General features: G+C 34.7%; 2 protein-coding genes across 2 annotated transcripts; one reads left to right on the top strand and one right to left on the bottom strand.

Annotated features, from left to right (window-relative positions):
• Positions 1 to 15: 15 nt before the first annotated feature.
• On the bottom strand, positions 16 to 11,423 carry gpt2 (glutamic pyruvate transaminase (alanine aminotransferase) 2). Its single transcript, NM_001098757.2, has 11 exons — positions 11,296 to 11,423; positions 11,094 to 11,183; positions 8,190 to 8,298; positions 7,855 to 7,988; positions 7,535 to 7,778; positions 6,527 to 6,606; positions 5,538 to 5,674; positions 3,130 to 3,304; positions 2,807 to 2,962; positions 1,738 to 1,850; positions 16 to 409 (listed from the first exon to the last, which is right to left on the bottom strand). The coding sequence occupies exons 1-11, from the start codon at positions 11,410 to 11,412 to the stop codon at positions 310 to 312; spliced, it is 1,455 nt and encodes a 484-aa protein (NP_001092227.2). The 5' UTR covers positions 11,413 to 11,423; the 3' UTR covers positions 16 to 309.
• Positions 11,424 to 18,025: 6,602 nt separating this feature from the next.
• On the top strand, positions 18,026 to 26,128 carry zgc:92818. Its single transcript, NM_001002512.2, has 4 exons — positions 18,026 to 18,243; positions 19,029 to 19,122; positions 23,121 to 23,300; positions 25,414 to 26,128. Exons 1-4 carry the CDS (start codon positions 18,178 to 18,180, stop codon positions 25,530 to 25,532), a joined length of 459 nt encoding a protein of 152 aa, NP_001002512.1. The 5' UTR covers positions 18,026 to 18,177; the 3' UTR covers positions 25,533 to 26,128.
• Positions 26,129 to 26,496: the final 368 nt, after the last annotated feature.

The raw sequence follows: 26,496 nt of genomic DNA, 5'->3' as shown, positions 1-26,496 counted from the left end.
AACTAACCCTTTCATTTTGAGAAGAAATAAATAAATAAAAATGTTCCTATGACCCATTTCTTTCTTAATAAAAGTAAAAAGTAAACATTCATCAATTATGAATAAACTGCTAATTCTTCCCCAAAACACACCTAGAAAGCATTCCCCCAAAATATTAGTAAACAAGGCTGTAATTCTAGGCTTAAGTTATCTTTAAAATTTCAATTATCTAAAAAAATAAATAAATAAAAAAAGGCATGATACTCAACGCTATCTTTACAGTTTAAATGAGCAATTAGTGTGTTAAGCAGGTTTTCTACATGTGTGCAGCTACTCCAGAGCAGAATACTCCTTCAGGAAACTGACGTGGAAGTCTCGCAGTTTGCCTAGTAGTACCTTCAGCTTTTCCTTGGATGGCAGGATTGTCATTCTGGAACAAACACAAAGAGGTCCAAAACTTAAAACGGGTAAATATACATATGTTGAGGTTTTGAAGACATGCATGTTTGTAGGGAGACAGACTAGTAACCTGACCAGCTAACAGGTTACACAGAACAGTTGGTCAATTGACACAGAGACACAGAGTTTTGGGGGGTTGACAAACTAAAATCTAGCCAACCAACGAGAGTGCGGTTTTTGTTTACCTGCCTTAAGCTGCAAAAGTTACAGTACAAGAATACTTGATGGCGCTCAAACACAAAACAGTCTGGCTGACAGGTGTCAAACTCAGGAGGCAGCAGCTCTGCACAATTTACTTCCACCCCTGATTAAACACACCTGATCAAACTTAAGCTGCGGTCACACTGGGCTTTTCCTCCCACAGACTTCCATTCATACGCACGCGAATGCGTCAGACCGGACACGCTGGTTCATGCGCTAAGTTTCGCAGGTTGCTGCGGTGCAAAGTTCAAGCTTGGTGAACTCTGACCTGCGAAATCGCATCACTTGACTGCATGAGACCAATCGAGGATCAAAACATAAGATCTCTGGACAGAAATTTAAAACATGGAGCAATCACTCACTTTTTTAAATGTCTAATAATCTTGTTTAATCCCGCCCCTTTTTGCAGCGCCACATGACAGAATATCGCATGCTCAAACTCTAATGTGACCGCAGCTTAATTGAGTCTTTCGGGCTTGTTTGAAACATACCGGTAAGTGTGTTGGAGCAAGGATAAAACTAAAATTGTGCAGGGCTGCGGCCCTCCACTAACCAAACTTGACAGCCCTGGTCTAGCAGATCACAAATTACAGGATAAATAGGATTTAGTTGGTTAAGTTTCATTTTATTCAAATTTTCTCAAAAAAAAGCACAAGGCTGATTTGTGCAACATATGAGTATCAGAAACAAAGCTCCACAGCGCTACAAAAGTATTTCTGCATCTTTTTCTCGATTATTTCTGTATATACACACATTTCTTCTTCAACAATGAAAATCATTTTGGTATGAATGCTGAAACAAGTGGTAAAACTCCATGTGTGCTTAAGAGTACACAATTTAACAGTCCTCATTTCTGCTCTTTTCAATGTTCTGTTTGCATGTTTCTTTCTGCTGCCTGTGCTGTCATAGCTCAGGATAATTGCTAGTGTAGTGTTTAGGAATCAATATCATGATGGACCTTTTAGTAGGGCCAAAAATATTTCTCATAACACTTTCATCAGAGTTGACAAACAAACAAACAAAAAACAAAGATGACAGACTTAAAAATGTGTACTAAATGACCAAACAAATAACTTTGAGCTACAAGTAGAATGTTACCTGAAGTGATAGGTTCCATCTTTCTGGCCAAAACCACTACCAGGAACAACACAGATGCCCGTCTCCTCCAACAGCCTCAGACAGTACAACATGTCAGGCTGCATTCCTAGAGTCTGTGAAACGAATCATAGTGAGACAGCAGAACCAAAGCAAGTTCTAAAGGGGTGTCATTAGAGTGCCATCATTTTCACAGCTCAAAAACTGATGAACTGATTTAGCAGGCTGCAGACCACTTCTTCATTTATTGCAAATGCCAAATGTTTGTAACGTTAATAGTTATTGAGCAACACTTAAAGTAATCACCATGTTTTAAATTTAAAAAGTTTTAAAATGAAGGCTACAATCCCTTTCCCAAACCATCTGCAGTAATGTGGTAATAATGTTAGTGTTCTGAAGAGTAAACACTTGTTTGTGTCATTGTAATATTTTCTTCCAAAGTAAATGTTCAAGATCAGCTTCACGTTTAAAAGATTTTGTCTTTAATCATATAAGAATATGGCTTTTAAATACAATAAATATAAAAATATAAATAAATACTTTGCCATGGGTCCCCCTGACTACCCTCTGCACCTCATTAAGAAAACTCTAAGCAGAACGCTCACATCGATGACTAATGAATTCTGCAAAAGTTACATTTACCTGCAGCAAACTTCCGTTATGAACTTCACCTCTGAAAACTAGACTAACAGTTTCAATTTCAGTTTACTAAAACTTCTATGTTAAGCTGCTTTGACACAATCTACATTGTGAAGTGCTGTAGAAATTAATATGAACTTAACTAAATTATGCAAGCAAGCATTCATTTGATTCTTAGAGGCTACATGAATATAAACCACCACAACTAATATTCATGCAGCATAGCATTTGCAGTTAAATTAAGCTGGCCTTCCAGGTAAAATTTCTAAAAAAAAGTGTTGAACTAGTGTTGCAGGTTCCACCCTTGTTTAATCAGATAACATTCATTGCCATTCCAGTGCTCATGAAAGCAGGTTTGCTAGTTTTTCAGTGTTCACTGTAAATTGTTCAGACACCTAGTAACAAATAGCAATGCTGCAGTAAAAGCACTTGCCTTAGCCTCTTCCATAGCTTTAGGGGGGATAAAGATGCGAGGGAAGGCATACATGGCCCCCTGGACGGGATTACACTTAATTCCTGGAACTGCATTCAGGATCTCCTCAGTTAGCTTAGCTTTTTCTGCTAAAGCACCCAGCACCGATGACTTCTCCTGAAAAAAAGATCCGACAAACCCCATCATGTCACCCAGTCAAAACCTAAGAGAGAAATACTTAGGATTGTTTACATTTTACAGCTTCATCATGTAAACATCCAAATGTTAAAGATCAGCAACCTGTTCCAATGTCAATAGCAAGTGTTACTTCACACTAGACTGACCTGGTGGAACTGTTGGTATGAGTGCTCGTCTGGTTGAGGAGGGTTGACAATGACATCCATTGCAGCCTGGCCAGACAAGGGTGGACACAGTCGAACGGATAAGAGCTTCACCAGCTGCGCCTTGACCTCAGGATCCATGTTGATCACCTCCATATAACCTCCTCTGAAGCCACACCTTAGGCATGAACAAGGACATGAGTTCTACATTCATTACAGCAAGACACTACAGACTAGGGCTGTGCGATTTGGGGGAAAAAAAATTATATTGTGTTTTTTTTTTTAACCAATATTGTGATTTGATTTGCGATTTAATTTTGTAGTCTTGCGTGAGCTCAATCTGAATGCAGTGCCAACAATTCTGTGACAGCTCTTAATAATTCCCTGTTTTTGGAGTCTGACTTAGAAACAAAAATATCCTCACATTACCAATGTCCTGTTTTTCTTTGATTTTAATTCATTTATTAATGCTTTTGAAGCAGCAGACACCATCATCCTACTTGTCCACACTTTCCCGTTTGCTCTATTTTCTTCTTTTTATTGTAATTTTTTTATTATTATTATTGTGGCCGTACTGCATTGTTCGGATGCAAATCTGATTGGTTTGCTCATTTGCTCTGGGTGGAGGCAATTAAATACATATTTTATATTGCAGCCTCTTGCAATTGACTAATCACTACATTTCAAATTGCAGTTTGTATTAAATCGCACAGCCCTACTACAGACGCTACTTTTTATTTACATGTCCATTCTGAGATGATAGCCATTCATAAAGCATTTTGCACTTCTTTTGTAAATATCCAAAACAAACTTAAAGATTTTCGTCTTTTCAATTTCAACTACTATCAATTCATTTATGTCTACGTATTTTTAAAGGCATTACTTTTCTCCTGCACTGAACCATAAATCTTTAATTTAGCAGTACTTAAAACCTCACAGTTTTATTCATTTCCCTATTCATAAGGGGAGGGGCATGCAGTATTTTTAAAAGTATTTCACAAGGTTTCTGCAGGTTTCGTAAAGACAAGTTTAAGATAGTCCACTGAAAAAAAGATTTTTACTCATTTACTTCTAATGAGGCATTTCTTAGATACATATTTTGTAATATGGTGCCAAAACAAGCCAACTCTAGTTTTTTTTCAATATAACTTTTACAATTTTTTTACACTTATAATAGACAAAGTTTGCACAGAAGTCTGTCCAGGTCATTGTCCTCACTGGGTAGCTATAAATACATGGAGAACTTTTAAACAATGCAAGTTAAAAAGGGGTGGGGTTATTCTCGTATGTCTAATACGACATCAGGTAAAAATCACTTGATCAAATCTAGTCTTAAAATTCTGAGATTTCAGGTTGGATTTCATGTAATTTATTATTTTCCAATGCATCCCACTCCTCCTGCCACTTATTTAAAATGTAAATGTTCTTTTAGATTGATTGCTAGGTGATTAAATGAGTATTGACTGGATTGGGTAGCTTTACTTGGACAAAGGAAAATACCAGATTAAAATTGTGAAATATTGTTTCTGACATTTGAGACTTTAAGACCCCATGGACAACTTGATTCTGAAATATTTCGAGGACCAAACCATTCCAGCTTTACGATGGATTTTTAATCAAGAGATACAATTCTGGGAAATACGGTTATAAATATTATTTAATTTTTACCATATTCACCTGTACTGTCTCGACTTGAAACATAAATATTTTAAGTTTCTTTTAAAACAAACACACATTTTTAATTCCAGTCAAACCACATTCCATTTGTTGAGAGGGTAGTGTTTTAAACAACAATTCATGTCAAATAAGATTTAACAAAGAAATAACATCTGAGGCCTAGTCAGTAGACTGACTTTGACCAGTTCAAGTCATCCTTGCAAATGTCAATAACTCGACTGAAGGTGGTTGATATTTCAACATCAGGTCTATTTAAATATTGCAAATTACAAAGTCAGACGACATCTAAATATGTCTCAGGATACTGTGGTTATGTCATGTGAAAGTGTGTGAAGGGTCAGTGAAAGCTGATCTAGAGCAGACCATATCAAATGGCAGCACATGCTAACCCTAGTGAAGGATCAAGAACAGGGACACTCCGCCAACCTGATTTCACAAAGTAGAACATGTTCCTGGATTAATATCCACGTGTTGATCTTGAAACAACATCCCAATCAGAATTAAGGGATATGCTTACCGTTTATGTTAAGTTTAGGCTTATAGTTAGGTTTATGCACTTCTACATGAGTGTTATCCAACAATTATTCCTCTGATCTTGGGAATATTTATACAGTTATGGTTGGGTTTAGGTATGGATTACACTTTTAAACAAAATTGATATTACAGCCTCAACATAGGTGTTAATCTAGGATGGCATCGTTCTTGGCAAAATCATGATGTGCAGGGACACTCACTCTCCTGTGTAGCCTTTGGAAGTGGAATGGAAAGAAGCGAGCTCCACACTGTTGTAGTACTCAGGACCCATCTCGTATAGCACCTTCTTAAAGGAGTGGAACTGACAATCTGGAGCATACACATTGTCCTGATACACCTGCCAGCAATGGCACAAAACACCACTGAGAACATGGTGACCATGGGGAGGTCAAACTAAGTAAACTTAAACGGTGTTTAGGGAACTGAGGTCAGAATACATCCAAATACATTCAAATTAAATATACAATATTGTCGGGGAATAATATGATTTTTCAAAAATGATTGGTCACACTTACAATAAGGTTTATTAGTTAAATGTTAATTAATGCATTTACTAACATGAACAAACAATGAACAATACATCTACTACTGTATTTGTTCATGTTAGTTAACGTTAGTTAATGAAAATACAGTTGTTCATTGTTAGATCATGTTAACTCATGGTGCATTAAATAATGTTAACAAGCATGGACTTGGATGTTAATAATGCATTAGTAAATGTTCAATTATGAATAATAAATGCTGTACATGTGTTGTTCATGATTGGTTCATGTTAGTAAATCCATTAACTAATAAACCTTATTGTAAAGTGTTACCAAATGATTTTGAAAGTAGCATTTTGTGAGGATCAAGACAGTGTTTACTTGTACAGAAAAAGTAGTAGTGTTTATTAACCCTATATTGCATTGCTTTACTGTTTAAGATTACTTCCTCATTTATTCCTGTGATAGAAAAAGGCTGAAAACTCAGCATCAATACTCTACCATTAGGCCTAACATTATTCTTACATTGTAAAATGAAGATTGGGTGCTCAAAAACATTTATTATTATTATTATTATCATTATTATTATTATTATTGTTATCATCATCAATGATATCTGATTTGCTTAATATCTCAATAAAAAAAAAAAAATCTATGTTAAATAAAATATTATATAATGAATGCAAAAAAGCACGAGTTGTGATTACCTCATCTGACATCACAAAGAGGTTCTCCTCATAAGCAAAGTGCAAGACTTCTTCAATGCATTTTTTACTCTGAACCTGACCTGTAAAGAGAAAAGAAAGACAAATGGGGAAGGGAATGACAGAATTAAAATGAAAGTTCACCTAAATGAAAAACAAAACAAATTTAAAAAAAAAATAAGAAAAAGAATGCAAGCATTATATAATTAAAGCAATCAGCAATCATTTCTTATGATGCAACTTAAAAAAGCACACAGCTGGACAATTTTTGCTCATGCTTATTACTACATTTAATGCCTCATGACAAAACAAAGAGTGCGTGTACACCAAGGCGCAAAACATTAGACAAATGCGCTGTGTTTTGTTTTTGTAAGTTGGACGTGCCGCAGATTTTGCTCACATGTCATGAGCTGCTGAAGTCACAAAAAAAAAAAACTACTTAGTGGTGCTCAAACATAAAACAATATAGTTAAGCAAATCAAATAGGACCCAATAGCGAGTTTCATTTCACTTATTTTTCTTTTATAGCTTGGAAGTTTTTCCCACAAAACAATTGACCAGTTGTTTTGTGCTGTAGTGGAGAAGATTAAACAGAAGTGGAAAAGCTTAAGCGATATAATTCGAAAGGAAAAAACTGAGGATGACAAGTTCTGTGCAACAACTTGCTTAGTACCATTCAATACGAGTGATTTTGCACACTGCCAATCACCAGTGAAAAAACAAATAAATAAATTGAGAGACATCTACAAGAAAAGGGAACATGTGCAAGTTAAAAGTTGTTTTGTTGTGCACAAGATTTAGGGGGAAAAAGGGCTGAGGCTCGAGAATATAATGCCTAGAAATCATATGGTTGTAACTTTAGATGTCACCAGCATTAGTCCCCATTCACAAGGTATCATGACTGGAAAAGAACATGGGGTGAAAAGGACACACTTTTCTTTCCAGAGGACATGCCAGTGAATCCAAACAACCAGAAGGGCATTGTGTTTCCTAGCACACAAGAATACCTACCCGTAGGATTGCCAGGGTTAATGATGCAGATGACTCGGGGCTGGCAGTGCTGTTTGGCAGCCTGATAGGCTCTGTGAAGTTCATTGATGTCCAGGGCCCAGCAGTTGTCCTCATCCAAGTAGTAGTTGACCTGAACAGCATCCATCTCTGAGATTGCGGCAGAGTAAAGCGGGTACTGAGGAATGGGGATCATTACACCAGTCCGAGAAGAGTCTTTCCCAGAAACCAGCAGCCGCAGAATAGTCTTAAAAACAGAATGTGTTATTGTTGGTATCATTAACCAAGTAATCAGTCTCGATTGCACATACACAGATTCTTACCATTATGCCATCACTAGCTCCAGTGGTGAGGTAAATGTCTTCCCAGTTTGAAGGAACTCCCTCATCTCTTTGCTCTATGTATGCAGCGATGTCTTTACGAATGTACTCCACACCAGCACTTGCACTATATGACCCTGTGACAAAAACACATGCGTTAGCATTCATAAAACTGTTACTGCAGCAAAACACTCAATGCAGTGTTGTGATTCAGGGCTATTGTTTTCCAGCTTCCTGAGAACTGCATGATCTGCAATAACAGGGTATCATGGATGCTTTCCAGTCACTACTCTGTAAACGGTTTTATATTTTGATTCCACATTGTGGCCTTCACACACCCAGACTGTGACCTCCGCAGCCCTGCAGGATACGCCGTGCTCTCCATTTTGCATCCTCTGGGAAACTAGGGCTTTCCATTAGCTCAGGGAATGTGCAGAGAGCAACCACCTGCACAAACACAGATTAAAAATGAGTTTGAAAGCTTTTTTCATTGTGCTAACAGATATACAGGTAACTAAGAGAAAACATAACACATTCTTTAATGAAAACCAAAAGCTTAAAAAAAACTTCAGTTTAGTTTAAATCCCCAATGTGGGACACACTGACCAGAAACTATTACTATAAATAAAGTATGCAACGTTGTGTTTGGTTGGCTCTTAAGAAAATTTACTTCACAAACTGCACAGTCTCAGGCCACAACAGCATCTTTTGTTGTGCTCATAATGAAAACACAGATCAACTAAGACTAAACTAGGCCAATCATAAGAGACTGTCACCCACTGGAATTTGCAGTGTGTTCCAAAACACACTGTGTGGAGTGGTCAACAAAAGCTGCCTTTCTTTCATGCAACTCTACAATGAGCACAAACAGGACTCAGACTCCTCATTAACCTGAACAAACCCTTTCATGCTGCAAGAGTTGAAAAATATTTAATCTTCTTTCTAGGTTAGCCCTTTAACTGCCCCACCAAGAAAAAAAAGTATGGATTGCATTTCTTAACTCCTAATGTCACTAGTTAACATACTCGATGTAATTTGTTTCAACACATAGCATAGTTTCTAAAATATCAACCTCTACCAAACGTTTAATACGTCAGTTTAAGGTTAAACTACCAGAATTGATACATACGCTATGAAAAATATGAAAATATCAAAAGTTTAAGACCAATTTATTTAAGAACATAATCTAAATAAAACATTTTTGAACACTAAATCATCTTTATTTCTTGAAGCATGCCATGAAATATTTCAGATTCTCATTTAACATGTTGTTTTTTTTATTTATTTATTACAATAAAACCAAAATCAAGTGTAGTAGTGCGACAGGATTATGTCTGCTCGACTTAAATACTCAAAAGTCTCTGTCAATGTTTTTAAACTATTACATTTAATTTACCAAAGTCACCAGATTCCAATTCTATTAAATGTCTTAAAGCCACAAGTCAACTTTGCCATGGAGAAAAAAAAATAATAATTGGCCAAAATACACCTAACTTTTTGTGTAGGTTTATATTTTACGGTACTTAAATGTCTCTGTCAATGTTTTCAAACTATATATTTGATTTACCACCAGATTCTCATTTAACATGTTTTCTTTTTTCTTTTTTTTTTTTTTAAATTAAACCAAAATATTTATTTTTTTGTAAACCAACAATGCTGTGTAGTGTAAACCATTATTTTATTTAACATTCATAATATGGTCAACCATTAGGAGAAGCAGGAAGTTAAAGGGTAGAAATTTAGATATTTTTTTTCTATCTAAAGAAGAGTCTATTGTGTAATTTTCCAAGGAATAAGGATACATAATTAATACAACAATCAGTGTGACTGGCATTGTGGCAACCAAGTATGCATGTTGTGAAATTGTTTTATAAATTATTATTTATTTATTTAGGTCACAATGATTGTTGACCAGATTTTTTTTCTGTATAATTGTGTACATCCCAGGGATGTATTGTCAAACCAGAAAAATATATATACAGCAAGGATAGGTGTACTTTAAAGTGTGGGTGTTGCATTTTTTTTTTAAAGTGGCAAACCAATGGTTAATAAAATTAACAAAAAGGAAGCATTTGGAAATGAGAGTGTCAACTGCAAGATAGAGTTCTAGATTTATACTAAATGGCTGCATTTTGTAAACTTGCACTAACAGGAAACAACTTTAATATTCTGCCACTGCCGATTTGCATGAGAAACTGAAAAGCATTGTCATTTCCACTGTGCAAGAGAAACATGAATGGCCAAAAGCAGAACAAAAGCTCCACCTCGTCCTCGATTTGAATTTATACCACTGCTGTTTAATTATCGGTAAATGTAGTAATTTTAATAGTTTGAATTTGTTTCCTTTTTAACATACACATTGGTAAAAGCTTTACTGCAAGTAAAAACTAAGAACAAATCCCTGATTTCTAATAAATGTCTGGAAGCCACATTTTTGTTGTTTTTCATATATCAGTGCAATTCCATGCAAATGTCAACCTTGCCATTGTTTCACCAAAATAGAAAAAACTTTTTCTACATTTTGTTTAAGCAAGTATTTTACAGTACTTTAAAAACATCTTTGTTAAATCAAATATAATTGTTTGAAATCATGGTCACACGAGAGGCAATTTCACATCCGTTACATCCATAATGGAGAGAAGTCACATCTATACCAAAGCTTTTCCCTCATAAATGTAAAAATGTCAATTAAAAAAAAAAACCTTGTTTGTTCAATAGAAAACCACCTTTTATTTTGATTATCATTGTTTATTTTGGGTTGTACAGTTTAATTTACAGAATTTCAACAAAGTATGTTGTGTACTGTAAACTCGCAGACATTTTTGATCACATCCATAACGCATGTTAATTTTTCCCTCATTTAAAACATAAAATATGTTTACAGATTGATATTTTTCTGCTGCCATAACTCTGTGGTTAAAAGTTTTGGAAAATATAAACAAACATAAATATACATAAATATAAACTTTCTATGTGGATATATGTTTGAGTTTTTACTGTAAATGTCACATCCATAACGCTGGAATTGCTCATCATTAAACTTACGGATTTCATTTTACAATGGCTGTGAGATGTTAAAGTATAGCTTTGCTTATCCCCATCTACCAATGTATGAAAAAAATTTACTATTATTACACCTGGTGAGACCAAATCAAGTTCTGTTCCCACCATCTGGTGCCTCTATTCTCAAATCCAAGAAAGAAGATTTTTTTTATACAAGAATGTTATGCAATGTTGGGTACCTGTCTGAGGAAGGTGATTGGTTGCTGTCCCATGGCATGAGCATCACCAATATTGGCTTTGATGACCTCAGAGAAGGGTTTTGTTCCACCCTATAAGAGAAGAGCACAGATGCCCATTATGTGAACAACGCTTGCCGTGGTCAAGAGCATGTGACTGGAACTGCCTCTTTAAAGAAAACAAATCTCCGAAACATGTCCTCACCTCCTCCAAGCATCTCTCAATCTCTCCAGCTTTGATAACGATGGGTCCTCTCACGGCGTACTCCACAGCCTTCACCTGCGGGTTCAGGGTGTCCATCGTCAGGGTCTTCTCTCGCATCTTACCGTGCAGACCCCCGGCGGGCACTTTAGCCTCGGCGGTGCTGAAGCGCATCTGGCCGTACTTCTCGACGGTCGGAGCTTGAGACTTGTGTCTCACCCCGGTAAGAGATATCAGCGGGGTGCACTGATCCAGAGCCCCGGCAACCAACGACCGAGCTGCCAGCGACTGCAAGCGAAACATTTCGGCACAGTGAGGAAGTCAAGTCCGTTTGAAGAATCAAGCTGTCAAAAGCCCGAGAGAAGGATACGCGTTTGAACTGATAACGGTAACTCTCGGTCTAACCGTCAGTCAGAAAAAGTAAACGTTAAAACTAACAAATAAAAAGCGAAATCACTTCAGACAATGTTTCTTCTGTACTAGTCCGGTCTGCATAATCAAGCGTTTAGACCGTATCAGCGATTGACCACACCGCCTGCCTACTATCATCCACCCGCCAACCTTTATGGTCTCTCATTCAGCGCGCTTGTGCTTCTGTTCGTCATGGGTGTTGTAGTTTTTTCCTAGTCCAATTAGCTACAGTTGACAGTCAATTGCAAACACAGTAAAACTACAATACCCAGCGTCACATGAGCTGCCGCAGCCGGTGGGTGTGTGTGAGGGGAGGAGACTTTTTCGACTGTCACAGCCGGCTGAAATTTCATCAGAAAGTATGCAAAAAACCCTAAACAAAACAGAAAGATCAAAACATTCACGCTCGCGCGCACACACTTTGCCATCAAAGGTGACACAGATTAAATTTTCCTGAAATTCTGAACCTTTTTTGTTTTTTAAATGCTGAATATTTTAACATTAATAATTGCACTTAAAGATCTATATCGATATAGTTCACCCCGCAAAAAAAAATTAAATTACGTCAGAGTTTATTCTCCTTTATCACTGAAAAAAATATTTAAGAATAATTCCTTGGATTTACTAAAAAGTTTCAGTTAGGGGGTTGTAAACAATTTATTTGGGCTGATTTTAAACAAACTAGTTAAATTGAACATTACTAAATTTAATTTGTTTGTTTAAATTCAACACAAAGAAATTGTTTGCAACAAATTTGCAGACAGCATTTTTTAGCGTGGTTTTAAATCTTTATTAGTTTCTTTCATTCGATAAACACAAAATAAGATATTTTGAAGAATGTGTATTGCTGGCATTGACTGGCCATTGACTTCCATTAGTTGCTAAAGGGAAAATTACTGGAAGCCAGCAACCAGGGTATTTTCAAAATATCTTCCTATATATATATATATATGTATATGTGTGTGTGTGTGTGTGTGTGTGTGTGTGTGTGTGTGTGTGTGTGTGTGTGTGTGTGTGTGTGTGTGTGTGCTTTATTTCCCATCCTGTGCACTTTGTTTGTTTATTTGATCTTTGTAAATGTTGAAAATCCATAAACATACAATCTACGTGTGTGTGTGTGTGTGTGTGTGTGTGTGTGTGTGTTGTATCTTATCAAAATAAAAGGAATTATGTCTTCACAATATGAGATATTACACAGTAAATCCAATCAGAAATTTTTCAGAATGAGAGAAAAGTGCAACATTTTTGTTCATATTTGAGTAGTTTTAGGTTTTATTATAAATATTTTTATTTAGAATGAAATGTCGCCATCTGCTGGAAACAATGCTGTTTTACAAGCAGTCTCTTCTCAACAACTTCATTTATAAAACAGCATTATTGTCAATTATCATTTATTGAATTTTTCAAGATGAGTTGTATTTACAGCAATGAGTAAAACATAAACAATATACAGTATTTTTAAGGGAAAAAACGAAGGACTAAAAAAGTGAAGAAGAAGAAAAAAAGCAGTGTGGTCTAATTCAGAACAATATTACAATACCGCAAAGTGCACAATTAAGAATAAATAATAGACTTATAATCAATACTAAGACAGGTCACAGGAATTTCCCACAGCTTCTGAATTGACTTGGATTTTCCTTTTAATATATGTCCAATCTTTTCCATAATTATGGTTTCTTTAATCTGTGTTATCCATTTCTTGACAAGAGGGGGTGGGAATTATTATTTTTATGATATGATCACTCGGAAATTTGTAGTATACCTTTTATTTATGCTGTAACACTGTTTGTCAGGTTGTCTTTACTATTATTATTATAATTTATTATTTTTTTAAGGTTTCCCAGTGATGGGTTGCAGCTGAAAGGGCATCTGCTGTGTGTAACATAGGCTGGATAAGTTGGCGGCTTATTCCACTGTGGCGACCCCAGATTACAAAGGGACTAAGCCGAAAAGAAAATGAATGAATAAGTGAATTATTATTTTTTAAAGTAAAGGTGATAAGGTGGCTCAGTGGTTAGAAGCTTGAAAGTTGCTGGTTCGAGTCCAGGAGGGATCAGTTTCTGTTTGGAGTTTGCATATTCTCACCATGTTGGCGTGAGTTTCCTCCGGGTGCTCAGTTTCCTCCACAGTCCAAAGACATGCGCTATAGGTGAATTGAATAAATTAAATTGGCCATATGTATGTGTGTAAATAAGTGTATGGGTGTTTCCCAGTACTAGGTTGCAGTTGAAAGGGCACCTGCTGTATAAAACATATGCTGGATAAGTTGGCGGTTCATTCCACTGTGGTGAGCCCTGATGAATAAAGAGACTAAGCCGAAGGAAAATTAATGAATGAATATTCCATAATTATGATTTCTGTAATCAGGATTATCCAGTCCTTGACAAGAGAGGTGTGAATTATTTTTTATCATGATCATGATATGATCATTCAGAAACTTTTATTTGTACTATAATATTGTTTGTCAGGTTGCCTTTATTAGTGTTATCATTTATTATTTTTTAAGTATTTTTTATGAGGCAAAGTAAAACTGAACTCGTAACTGTTGACTTGTCAGTGAAGTTTTTTGATACAAAAAAAAGCCTCAAACAAGATACTCATTCAGTCACAGAAATTCAGATTTTCTAAGGAAATGTAATTAACACCCTATGTACCAGCAGCTTACGTCATCTTGTGTGAGGTTAAAAGAGCAGTGTTGTGCTGAACAATGACCTGTTTAACATAAGAAGAGCACATAAGTTTCCCACAGTGCAACCAATAACCATGAAGTCTGCAGAGCCACACATGATATTCTTTTAAGATTGTCTTTTCTGTTTCAATAGGCACTCAACACAAGGCTTTTAGGTACTTTCTACTTCATTAGGCACTCAACACAAGGCTTTAGCCATTGTTCAGTGACATGGAGAAAAATGCTGCTTTACTGCTGTAAATTGTCTGCAGTTTAAGGCTTGTGCTTCAAAGAGTGTATGGCATGCGGTGTCCGGGGAGTTGCTATAACAGAGATAGCAGCAAAAGAGTGAGGAAGGAAATATTTTACACAGATGACAGGACTGACTGGAAGAACTGTAAAAGCTGCATGTTGTAATTGCATATTTGTGTTGAATGGGAGTAGGCCCACTATTTGGGACATTCTACCAGAAACGTACATTATCAGTCCCTGAAAAAAAATAAATAAATACAGCGAATAAAAAGTATTTCATCCTAAAAATGGACTGATGGCTGATTTTTTGTGAGTTGCTATTAATTTGGTTCTCTTTACAACCATAAAACCCTGTCGTTTTCCTTGCCCATTTGAAACTGCAACTTATACTAATAGTTTTGTTATGCTAAAAACGATTATTTAGGGGGGGGGGGGGGTCTGAAATAGCAAGTTTAAGTTGCTATCTTTCACATCAAATGATTTAAAACTTGAAATTATAAATAATTTCTACAAATAAATGTTATTTTACAACTGTGCCCATGTTTCGGTCAGTCCTGTCACATTTGCATTACATTTAACATAAAATGTGTGCAATACACCTTTAAGGCAATGACTCAGAAGTGACATCATTTGACAAAAGAGAAGCTGACAGTGATCAAGGATGCCAACTGTGTCCCAATTTTGGCAAAATGGTCATTTATTTATCTCAAATATCACTTCCAAAAGCTTTTTATTTATACAAACTGACAAATTGTAATGTCTGCTTAATAATAAAACGTATTCTTTTTTATGCAGATTTTATATTCATAAATGTACATTTTCAAATCGGATGCTGATAATTATAGCATTTATACAAGAGATTAAAAATTATTTACTTACAATTCCAGATTCACTTCACAAAAAAAAACTCAAAACATATACATTTTGCATGACCTTTAATTTCTAAATTACTGTTATCTTCTTATTTTCCCCTCTTCACGCTTAATTTCTTTATTTCTATCCTCAGATCAGATAACCTGTTCATGTTTCTTTGTTTTGATTTCTGTTGTTTTTTCCTCTTGTTTTGTCTTTCTTTATTTTCACCATTGTAAATAATCTAATGATTATTATTGTAAATGATGTGTATTAAATTTATCTTTATGTTATATAATAAAAGTTCAAAAAAGGTGATAAAGAATGCGTTCTCATTAAATTGTATGATTTTATGCTTGTTCCTATCAGGTCCTGTCAAGTGAAAATGTATGATTATGGTAGAATGTCTCCTTTAGTCATCATTTTTCTTAAGTTTAACAGGTTAACTCACACCAACATAAAATGTTCCCTCTTTTTACTCACTTTCAAGAGGTTTCAAACTTTTAAGACATTTTTTAAGTTGTGTGTGAGTTAAACACACAAAAAAGATATTTTTTAAAATGTTGGAAACCTGTACCTAACAAATACTATCATAGTTAATGGTTACCAATTTACAACATTTTTTCAGAAATATTTTCCATTGTGTTCAACAGAAGTTTGCCTATACAATGAACATTTTGATTCGTCGCCCATTTTGTCAGATAAAAGAAAAGTCTAAAAGTGAATAGGTTTCAGAAGGGCATTGTTATGAAGGAATAACTGGGAAAAAAACTTAACAGGAGGATAAAAACATAAGAAAAAATGTGACTTTATTGTAAGTAAATATGAACCTATACGAATGTTAACATATATGTGAAGTAAAAAAAATAGTTAAAAAATAGCATGTCAACTCTTAAAATAATAATAAAAAGCTATACATTTACTCTGAGATGTAAGTAATTTTTTAATAAAAGGAACATAGCGTTTTTTAGCTTACATTTTAGTGTGAACCTTGATTATTAAAATGCCAAAAAAATCAACAGCTACACTCTACAAAATTATATAATCGATTAGTCCTGAAAGCATATGTTCTCAGGTCATTGTAACTTATTAGTTGTTCATGTTTTAACTTAATTGTATAAGTTGTGTAACTTGTTTTAAATCAGTTTAACATAATATTAATTAAATTGACTCATAAGGTTAATTTGATTCAGCTTAAAAACTTAAGGCAACTGATTTTTTACAGTGTAGTGGAAGGCTAAGAACTGTTTTCAAAGCACAACTGACTTGAAAAAAAGCCAGGACCAAAGTTTCAGCTATAAATCTTCATTACTGGATTGACTAAAAATAAAAGTCACCTTCTATTAGGATGGCATGGCTGTAAATTAAGACCAAAGAGTAAGTAAAAAGTTTAAAAATGTAATTTTGGGTGACAAATTCTTTTAAATCAATGTAATGTTTTATGTTATACAGTAGATTTGTGTCAAAGATTCTCCTGCAAGAGCCAAATATTACTATTATATATTAAATAATATATTATATATAATATTACTATTAATATTACTATTGAACAAAGCTATTGTTTTATGACAGGGATGTTTGTCAGGCTGTTGGAAATATTGCTCACTGAAATGTTTGTTGTTTCTGAGTTAAAGAGATCTGATAAGCAGCATGAAAACCAAAATCATCCCACACAACCAGTCTTTCAGATTATGCATTAGCTTAAGTAATATTTGTCATATTTATTCCAGGATATTGTGCAAATAATGAAAAAGCTTTTCCCAGAGATGGGCTGCGGCTGGAAGGGCATCCACTGCGTAAAAAAACTTGCTGGATAAGTTGGCGGTTCATTGCGCTGTGGTGACCCCGGATTAATAAAGGGATTAAGCCGACAAGAAAATGAATGAATGAATGAATGAATGAATGAATGAATGAATGAATGAATGAATGAATGAATGAAAAAGCTAAATTGAAGCTATTTAGAAAGGAGACACTGACTGTTCAACTGTATACAGAAATGTTTGTGATGTGAGGGAACAATTACAACACTGAGTTTAAAGGGTGGTATAGGGCAGATTTGTAGATATTACAAATGCAATCTGATGCTCTCTTAGACTTTCACACACACATATACAGTTACATATCAACATATTGTTAGAATATTATATAAGAAAGAGTACATTCTAGGAAATGTTTATTTAAAGATGTATCTGAGAGTGTTATACATTATTACACAGACATAGCATTAGAAAGCGATGGCCGTTTGTCTCAAACAGCATAATATCAGTTTCTCCCACATCAGCACTTATTGTTCTTCACCATGTGACTGTCGTGCTGAAGTGCGCATGCTCGGAGAGTGCAGCATTCATAAAGAAAATATCTGGGCATGAAAAATATTACCTTTCGCTCACTCATAACTGTTTTACTTCCTTAACTTAATGACGCACATTACTTAACTATAGAGAGGGAGCAGGCAAAAATCATAAAAACCGTTTCATTGCTGACTGCTAGTCACGTGAACTGCCAGCCGAGGACTGAACTGAGCTCCAGAGAGCGCATGCGCAGTGTGTATTGTGCGATTGATGGTCGGTCGGTTTGTGTGTCTGGTCAGAGCTCCCGGGAAGCCGATCAGCTGCACTTCTCTGTGTGCGTTAGTGCAGCTGGAAGTTTTACAGTGCGGTCGCCGAGGTCTGTGGATATTACTGAAGATCGTTGTTATTAACATGTCTACTAACAAAGTAAAAAAAGTGAAAATGGCCACCAAATCATGCCCGGAGTGTGACCAACAGGTGAGGTGTTTTTTGAGAATGAATGATTCATAAATTTGTGTTTTTGCTTAAGTTTTTAATCCCTTAATTGTTATTTTTAGTGTCTTATGTGATTCAGTCAGGGTTAGTCATTTGTTAGCCGTTTGTGACCTAGAAACAGCGTTGCTAGGGGATGTAAAATATCGTTTTCACATTTTGTCCATTATATCGAAATGATATTGTTGATTTTATTAATCGTATTGCATGCAATATTCCACCTAATTTTGTCTCCATTGTGGTTAAGCGATAATATTGTGTATTTGTGTAAAATAATTCACCTTACTGAATTAAAACAATGAAACTGGATAGCTTTTATGCTCTCTCTGTTGGTCTCGTTAAATATCACGGAGGCTTGACTCTGCGATTAAACTGTTTAAGTTACTCGTGTGTTTGATATCGTTTGAAGACTTCAGCCTCTTCTAATGATGATAACATGAAATATTAGAGTTTTATAAATATACCTATGTTTATTCTGTCCTTGAGCAAACAGGTCACTGCAGATCATTTCATAAGCCTGTATTTTTCAATCTCATTGTTCTTGTGTTTTGGCACCTAAGCAGAAAACTATTGTTTCCTGTTTACTTCAAAGTCAATGTCAGTTTTCCCCAAATTAAACATCAGTGTTGCCTTAATAAGGCACAGCATATTTTCCCCTCTTTAAATACTTAATATGGAGTGCTCTTCTTCCAGTGTTGGGAAATATTTAGTCATTTATTGTACACAAACTTTAGCAGTGAATACTAAGCTCTTTCTTTCTGTTTTCACAGATTCCTGTGGCTTGTAAATCCTGTCCTTGTGGCTACGTCTTCATCAGTCGAAAGCTTCTCAATGCCAAATTAAACGAGAGGTCTGGAGTAATGGGTAAATTATATGGCTTTTATGTTTCAGGCATAGTCCCACACATCCACTCCTATGCAAATGATGTACTTTTAAATTATTTTCGAATGGCCTTGATTTTAATATTGATCTGGAAAAGGACTCCTCTGCAAGGGATGTTCAAAACTATTACAGCGTAATGTAATATTTTACATTTATAAGTAAACTTTTCTCTTCAACTAAAAATGAGATCATTGATGCAGATAAACAAAAATGCTTTTGAGTATCAAGTGTGAACAGGGCCTAAAATTAGTCAGCCTGTGTTTTCTTGCTACACTTCTGAGTCATGCTGATAATAAAATGTTATTTAGTCTTTCTTTTTTAATATTGATATGTGTTGGACTCATTTGACTGGTGAATGGAAATAAATAGCAGGCAAGTTTCCAGTCAGCAAGATGTGTTGCGAATACTGAAATGAGTGGCGCAGTGGCGGCTGTTTGCTTGCTTGAATGAGTAGTGCTAAGAGGGATTGGGGGAAGGGCAAACTAATTCCTGTCTGAAAAGCTTGTTCCTGCTGCCTCTCTCTCTCTCTCACTTTCTTTCTTTCTTCACTCCCTCCTGCCACAGTTCTGTTATTTAATAGCAAGTGACAATATTTCAATCCACTTATTTCTATGTCTTATTTATTAGACTTCTTGAAAAATGCGAAAATTATTATATTGGATGGAAGTTCGAACGTTTCTTTGTGTTTTAATGCTAGAGACACTTGCAGTGATTTCTCAAATGTGGAAAATATCTAATAAAAGCATGTTATATGTGATAAGAGGCCATCTTGGGTTGTTATAATCTTGTTGAAATGTGATGAGTGTGTGGATTGTAATTACACACTTTGGAAATGTGGCCACATTTCGATTTTACAGGTTCCCTGACTCTATTTTTATAAACGTAATCTCGGGGTTATAAAAGAACACTTTAATTAGATTTTCTGCCATTTAAACCTATTATTCAACATCAGGTTTTAGGTCAGTCATAAGTATTGTATTGTATAATGTAGAAAACAGCCTCTCATTGTTCAATCAAACCAGCAGAAATTCTCAAACATGCTGAAGTTTTTTTAAATTTTTATTGTTTAAAGCTTAGCTGGCTTGTGCATTGCAATTTTTGCCAGCGCAGTCAGTCTGTGATTGTTACAGTGAGTTATGACTGGAATGTTTTGCACAAATGTTCATTGAGAGTTTAAGCAGTGTGATGTTTACGTTGATTTGCACACTTATAGTTTTTATCTATAAATAATTGAGAGCTTTCTGCATGTCATCTAACAAATTAATTTGTTAATGTTCAGATGGTGTAAGAATCTTCCTATGTTAAATTAACGCTGATAGTTGTTTTTCTGAGAGAATTGTGTTTTCATTTGTAACATCAGGTTTCTGTTTTAGCAGCGGTATATTTATACAAGGCTTATCCTTCACTCTGCTAAGAATAATGTGCTCAATCTGAAATGGGACAGACTTTTTTTTAGACTGCCCTGCCTGTCCTTGCTTTGTTTTCTCTTTTGTAAGGGAACTGTAATTTTCGAGCGGTATGAAATGAAAGCCTGTGATAAAGAGTAGACATTTAATAATTATTTATGCTTGTAGATTTGATCCAATAACAATTATTTGAAACAAACCAAACTTGATAATTGTGTAGTGAAAACTGAAGATAAAAGAAAATTTTACCTCATGCATAATGGTTAAAAATATGCTCATTTGATGTCATTGATTTCAGTCCTTTCATAGTTTCATACATTTGTTACAAAATGTGGGGACCGAAAGAAGAAAGTAAAAACACTGAATGATTGAATTCACAGCATTAATGAAAATCAGTTTGCTTTAATTTAATTGTTTAGAAATAAAATAGCAATTAATAATGAGTAAAATTTATTTAAAATGCATAATAGGTTAAATTGCTACATCATATTTGTTTGAAACTTTTATTGTGACATTGAAAATAAATGTACTTTTTTCCCTTTACTTCTCATATTTTAATGTTATCTGAAATTCAGATGTAAGGCCACCTGGATTTACTGGTGATTTTGTCATAATTGTGAAGGAGTTGCGCAGTGTTCATTAGCTGCAGAACAGAGCTCTTCTTGTTAGTGCAGGTTATTGACGGGGCCTGGATTCCTGAGTTAATGTGCAGTCATATAGCAGGCCTGTAAAGGGAGGGAGCAGAAAAAAAGATCTTATCACTGTTTCAAATTAAATGGCTTCCATAGAAACACTTGACTGTGTAAATAAAATGTCTGTTGATGACAGAATGGGTTGTCGTCAGCAATTTACAGAATTGAGTTACACCAAGAAAGTTAAATTATTCAAGTGCTTGATATAAATTAATACAAGTGACATGTTTTTATTTTTGACATGTAAAAATGTGTTATTATAGTGTAGCATAATTAGTGTCTGATTTTAATATGCGGCTTTCATGAATATCAATTGCGATACCACATGTATATATTATGTAGGTCAAAATGATCTTCAAGCTCAAAAACAAAACAAGTAAATGTCATTTGATTAGGGTTTTTCCATCGATGCACCCTGTTTGAAATTTTTTGTTGTGAGTAAAAAAATATATTTATATTTTTGATTTTCATAATTGACCATGATATACAAAAGAATTGGCATTAAGCATAACAAAGGTATACATATAAAAATGTTGTCAGGCATATTAACAACAGGAATAAGTGAATAACACATATTAGAATTCTCCATTTGAAGGATCACAGTGCAAAATCCCCCAATTATAAATTGCTATTTAAATCAATGTTTTACCGCTTACCTCTTAACTAGTAGAGTTTTAAACCCAATTGCCACGTCAGCAAGAGGTTTTAATCATTTAATATCACGTTATACATTTTCTGATTGCTAATCATTTTATATATTTGGAAAATTAGAGGTTAAAATAAATGTTATTTTTACAAAAAAATATATTAACTGTTACATTAGTAGTAGATTTTTTTCATCCATAATTTAACATTTCATGAATATAACATTTAAAAAGTTCTCAAGATCTTGTATATAAAAATACAAGTTTATATGTTTATTTAATTAAGATGTCATTTAATCTGCCACTGGAAATTTGTCTTTGATTAAAATATAAACACATATTAAATGCTAAATTCCCCATGTATGCATTTTGATCCTTGAAAAGCTTTCAGTGTATTATTATTATTCTGGTGCAGTCATTTTGAAATCGTCGCTCAGCTCAGCTCTCCTCTCTTCACATGCTTGCTAGAGTGTGTTACTAATGACGTTTACTGGAGACCGTAGAGCCCTATAAATAAACTCGCTCAGAGAGGCGCAGGCCTACTTCCTTTAGTAACGAGCTCTTAATTCTCTGATTACAGCACTGCGTATGGTTTTGTTTTTTTACAGCATTTGATGATTCACATGTGGATTGACACTCACTTTTGACTTTAAAGTCTGCCAATTAATGTTGGGGGATGGGCTTAAAAAAACAAGCGAGCTGCTGTTTGTTAAAACAATCTACTTTGTGTGTGTAGAATGTGATTGCTCTAACCCCAGTTACTTATAACTAGGCCCACACGAAATCTGTATATGTAGAAATCCGCTGATTTTTAGCCCGAGTCTAATTATTTTAATTGTGTAAATAAGTGTAAATTTATAATTATTCAGTTTTTAAATACATTTTAGTAATATTATTAACTAATATGAAAATGTTTATTTGATTTATCTAAAATACAGTTTGTAAAGTAATATTTTCTGTCTTTCAGTAGATATATTATATGAGAGACTTGCTTTGTTTACCAAATAATTGGATCTAATTGGATTTGCATTGTAAACATTAAATATAAGTTAAAAAGGTATTACTTTTTATTTTTGTTTTTATTTCAAAGTCATTCCACATACATCTGCAGAATTTTTTCTCTGCAGAAATATTAAAAATAATATTTATATATATTATATTATATTATATATTATATTATATATTTATATATTAAAATAATATTTATATTTATAACTTAACCTTCAATTACATTTCAGACAAATTAGAAGACAAGAGAAGACGGACGGAAAGGATTCGAAAAGAGAAGATCAACTTAACATCCACCAGTGATATGGAAAATAGGAGAAGATCCCGAACTAACAGTCATTCAGATCCAATCCGCAGAGGGCGAGGAAGACCCAAAACTGTTGGGTTAAAGAAACAAGAAGAAGAAAAAGGTAATTGACTCACATCTGTCTGTCATTATGGTACCTATAAACATGAGCAGTACGAATTCCTGGGTGGTTTCTTTTATATTGTATGCCGGTCGTTTTTCAGTTTATTCTATTACAGTGGTGCTAAACAATGTCAATGAAACCAACAACATTTTGAAAATCTCTTTATGTTTTTTAAAGGGATGTTCAATCTCCTTAAAGTGACATAATGTTTAATTCCTCCTGAGGACCTAAAACAATTAATTTGAATATAAACGAAACATGGCAAAGGGAATGGGACAACTGCATAAATACTAAATTACATGAAATAAACCCGAAAATAAATAAAAGACACTTTGCAAATTATAATTTTGAGACCAGGCATGATCAGACTGTCTACACTAGATGTCAAATTGGACATTCTAGGTTGACTCATTTGTATTTACTGAATAATGAAGCATCACCTAAATGTAATCACTGCCAAGCTGCTCTTACCATCAAACATATTTTGCTGGAATGTGAAAGTTTGAATGCCATTAGTCAAAGTGTTTATAAGGAGAGTACTTTGATGGATATTTTAAAAAAGGCACCACCAGGAAGAATTTTAAATTATTTATCAAAAATTGAATTGAAAAATCATATTTAACTTTAAATATATTTTTGTGTGAATTTTAACTATCTATATTTTATATATTTGACTAAGTAACTTTTTACTGTAATACGAATTTGTTTTTATTATGTCATATTTGTATGTATATCCGTTTTGCCATGAAATAGCCATACGTTGCTGATGTGGCATTAAATAAATAAACTAAAGGGAGAGTCTAGCCAAAAATAAACATTTACTCCTTATCGAGTGGTAATGAATCTTTGAGTTTCTTTCTTCTGTTGAACATAAAAGAAAATAACTTATAGAAAGCTGGAAATCTGTAACTCTTGACATCCATAGTAGAAAAAACAAATATAGGGTTACAGGTTTTTACAACCACTTCCTTTGTGTTCATCAGAAGAAATAAACCCAGACAGTTTGAGACAAGTTAAGGAAGAGTAAATAACGACAGAATATTCAGTTTTATAGAACTATCCCTTCAATGTGTGTAAATATAAACACATTCTAAAAAGGTTGACAAAAGTGTTTTTGTCAGGGTGTTGTCCTATGTCCAGTTAATGAAATAGTTTTCATTGATGTGCTGTGAGGTGTTCTTGAAAATACTTTGATTGCAGTTTTCTTACCTGCATTTGCATCAGTGTGAAATCTTATGTTTGGTTACTGTCACCATTTTGTCATCATTTGAGTCAGTCAAGAGGTTTTCTGCTTGCTCTTTCTTCACCTCACTTAGTTAAAATGCAAAACAAACAAAAACTATAATCAGAGCAATTTTAATATTTAAAAGGTTAAGAAATATTTCAGAGAAATAGTTGAAATACTCGGCTACATTTAGAAAGTGAGATATTTTGATGGATTTGAACGTTCTCCTGTTTGGCCTGGAGTAACCAAGATCTACCTGACATCCCACTACTCAATCTGACCTTTACTCCCATCGTGCCCCTCTTTGATTTCACGCTCCCCCTTGAGATTCCTGTTTATTTGCATTTGCATTGAGAATAAAAGCCTCTTTTTTTGGCATGTCTCCACTGATCCCACTGAATCTCTCTTCACTCCCAGCCACACCTAGCTGTAAACCAAACAGTTTCTCATACTAACTGGAACCCTCTGTGACTGTCAAGCGACCCCAGTTTGCTTTAGATAAAGCCAGATCTCTATGTCCATGTGGACAATGGAAATATTCAGCAGTCATCGAGCAGGCATGCAGTTCATTGTACTGTTTCCAAGAGTACGGCTTTCATATTGTGGATTAATGATTTACACACACGCTTCTTTCTTTACTCTCTGCTGAATAAATCATTGCTGGGTTGGAAGCGTCTGTGCATTATTAGCTCTTCCACTGCTGATCAACTGCACCTTTCATTTATTTATTTAATAAAGACTTTGAAATAAATTACATTATTATGACGCTCTGAGCTTTTGGTGGTTGATTTATGCTTGGTGTACAAAATTGGTTCAGTTCTATGTTGATAACAGTCTGGCCATCTTTGTTTTTTTTTAAGCATTTTTTTTTTTTGGTTTCTTTCACAGAAAAACAGGAAAGGGAGGTTGACATTTATGCCAACCTTTCAGATGAGAAGGCTTTTGTGTTTTCGGTGGCCTTGGCTGAGATTAACCGCAAAATTCTGGGCCAAAGACTCATCCTGTAGCAGACGTTGGAAACATTTGCTGCTGAATCTCAGGACTCTTATTTCCGTGGGTGTCCCATATGTCTGTGTAAAAGCCAGTGGGGAAACTCTGACCCGAAAAGCTTAAACCCCACTGCCTGTGTGGCCGAAGCTCAGTGGCGCCGCTGCTTCGGATTGGTGGGATTTCAGACACTTGGTCTGAGTATGAGGGGAAAAAGACTTGACATGAGAGAGAACTGTAGTAATCATTAGTGGTGTAGGATTCTCTCAATTTTAATGACAGTTTTATAGAATGTATTAAATGTTCCTTCCGGTCATTTCTTAAAATATCAAGCTGTTCATTGGAGGTTCACTAAAAGAGCAAATTAGGACTGGTGACATTATTCAGCTGATCTATTCCAACGTTTGTTTATTTAGTTGTCGGTGAGCCATATTATTTAGCAAGTAACCAAGTGTATGCTGAACCCAAGAAAACGCAGGATTAATGGTTATTTATTATGCCTCGACCACTTTAAGTGTGTATTTTCCCCTTTTGTTATTGTTTGACAAATGGTAACAACATAAATGTGTAATATTTACCCTGTAAATAAATATATTAAAAACTAATTGCATTTGAACTCGTTTGTCACGTGCCTTTCTTTTAGGTTGGATTTGGAGCAAGGAAAACGCCTTTGGCAACTCTCGTAGAGAGCTCATATTTCAGCTGTTCTACAGCTCTCATCAAATCTCATTTTGTTTCAGTGTTTCACATTCAGTATAAGAACAAGAAAAATGTGTGAGGATTGTACTTTTAGTGTGAGCTTGTCATTTACACAACATTATTATTAACAAAGTGTCCAGATCATCTTAAAATGCCTGTGTTTATCTATTTCCGCTATCAGTTCAAAATGTGTTCGCTTTTCTAGTGAGCATCTGCTGCAGAAAGTGTTTTCTTCCCCCAAAGCTTCATCGCCAAGCAACACGCTCACCTCGGAAAATCCACTGT

Source organism: Danio rerio, chromosome 7 (genome assembly GCF_049306965.1).
Source record: "Danio rerio strain Tuebingen ecotype United States chromosome 7, GRCz12tu, whole genome shotgun sequence".
Classification (NCBI taxonomy): Eukaryota; Metazoa; Chordata; class Actinopteri; order Cypriniformes; family Danionidae; genus Danio; species Danio rerio.
Note: the sequence above shows the minus strand (reverse complement) of the source record. Positions and strands in the feature narration are given on the sequence as shown.

Bases quoted from the DNA above. Each gene is read 5' to 3' on its own strand.
- gpt2 (NM_001098757.2), bottom strand. From the start codon at position 11,412: ATGCGAGAGAAGACCCTGACGATGGACACCCTGAACCCGCAGGTGAAG. The intron at 11,184-11,295 runs GTGAGGACATGT...CTTCTCTTATAG, and splicing joins TTGAGAGATGCTTGGAGGAG to GGTGGAACAAAACCCTTCTC. The intron at 410-1,737 runs GTAACATTCTAC...TGTTTGTTCCAG, and splicing joins GATGGAACCTATCACTTCAG to AATGACAATCCTGCCATCCA.
- zgc:92818 (NM_001002512.2), top strand. From the start codon at position 18,178: ATGTCTACTAACAAAGTAAAAAAAGTGAAAATGGCCACCAAATCATGC. The intron at 19,123-23,120 runs GTAAATTATATG...ATTACATTTCAG, and splicing joins CGAGAGGTCTGGAGTAATGG to ACAAATTAGAAGACAAGAGA. The intron at 23,301-25,413 runs GTAATTGACTCA...TTTCTTTCACAG, and splicing joins GAAACAAGAAGAAGAAAAAG to AAAAACAGGAAAGGGAGGTT.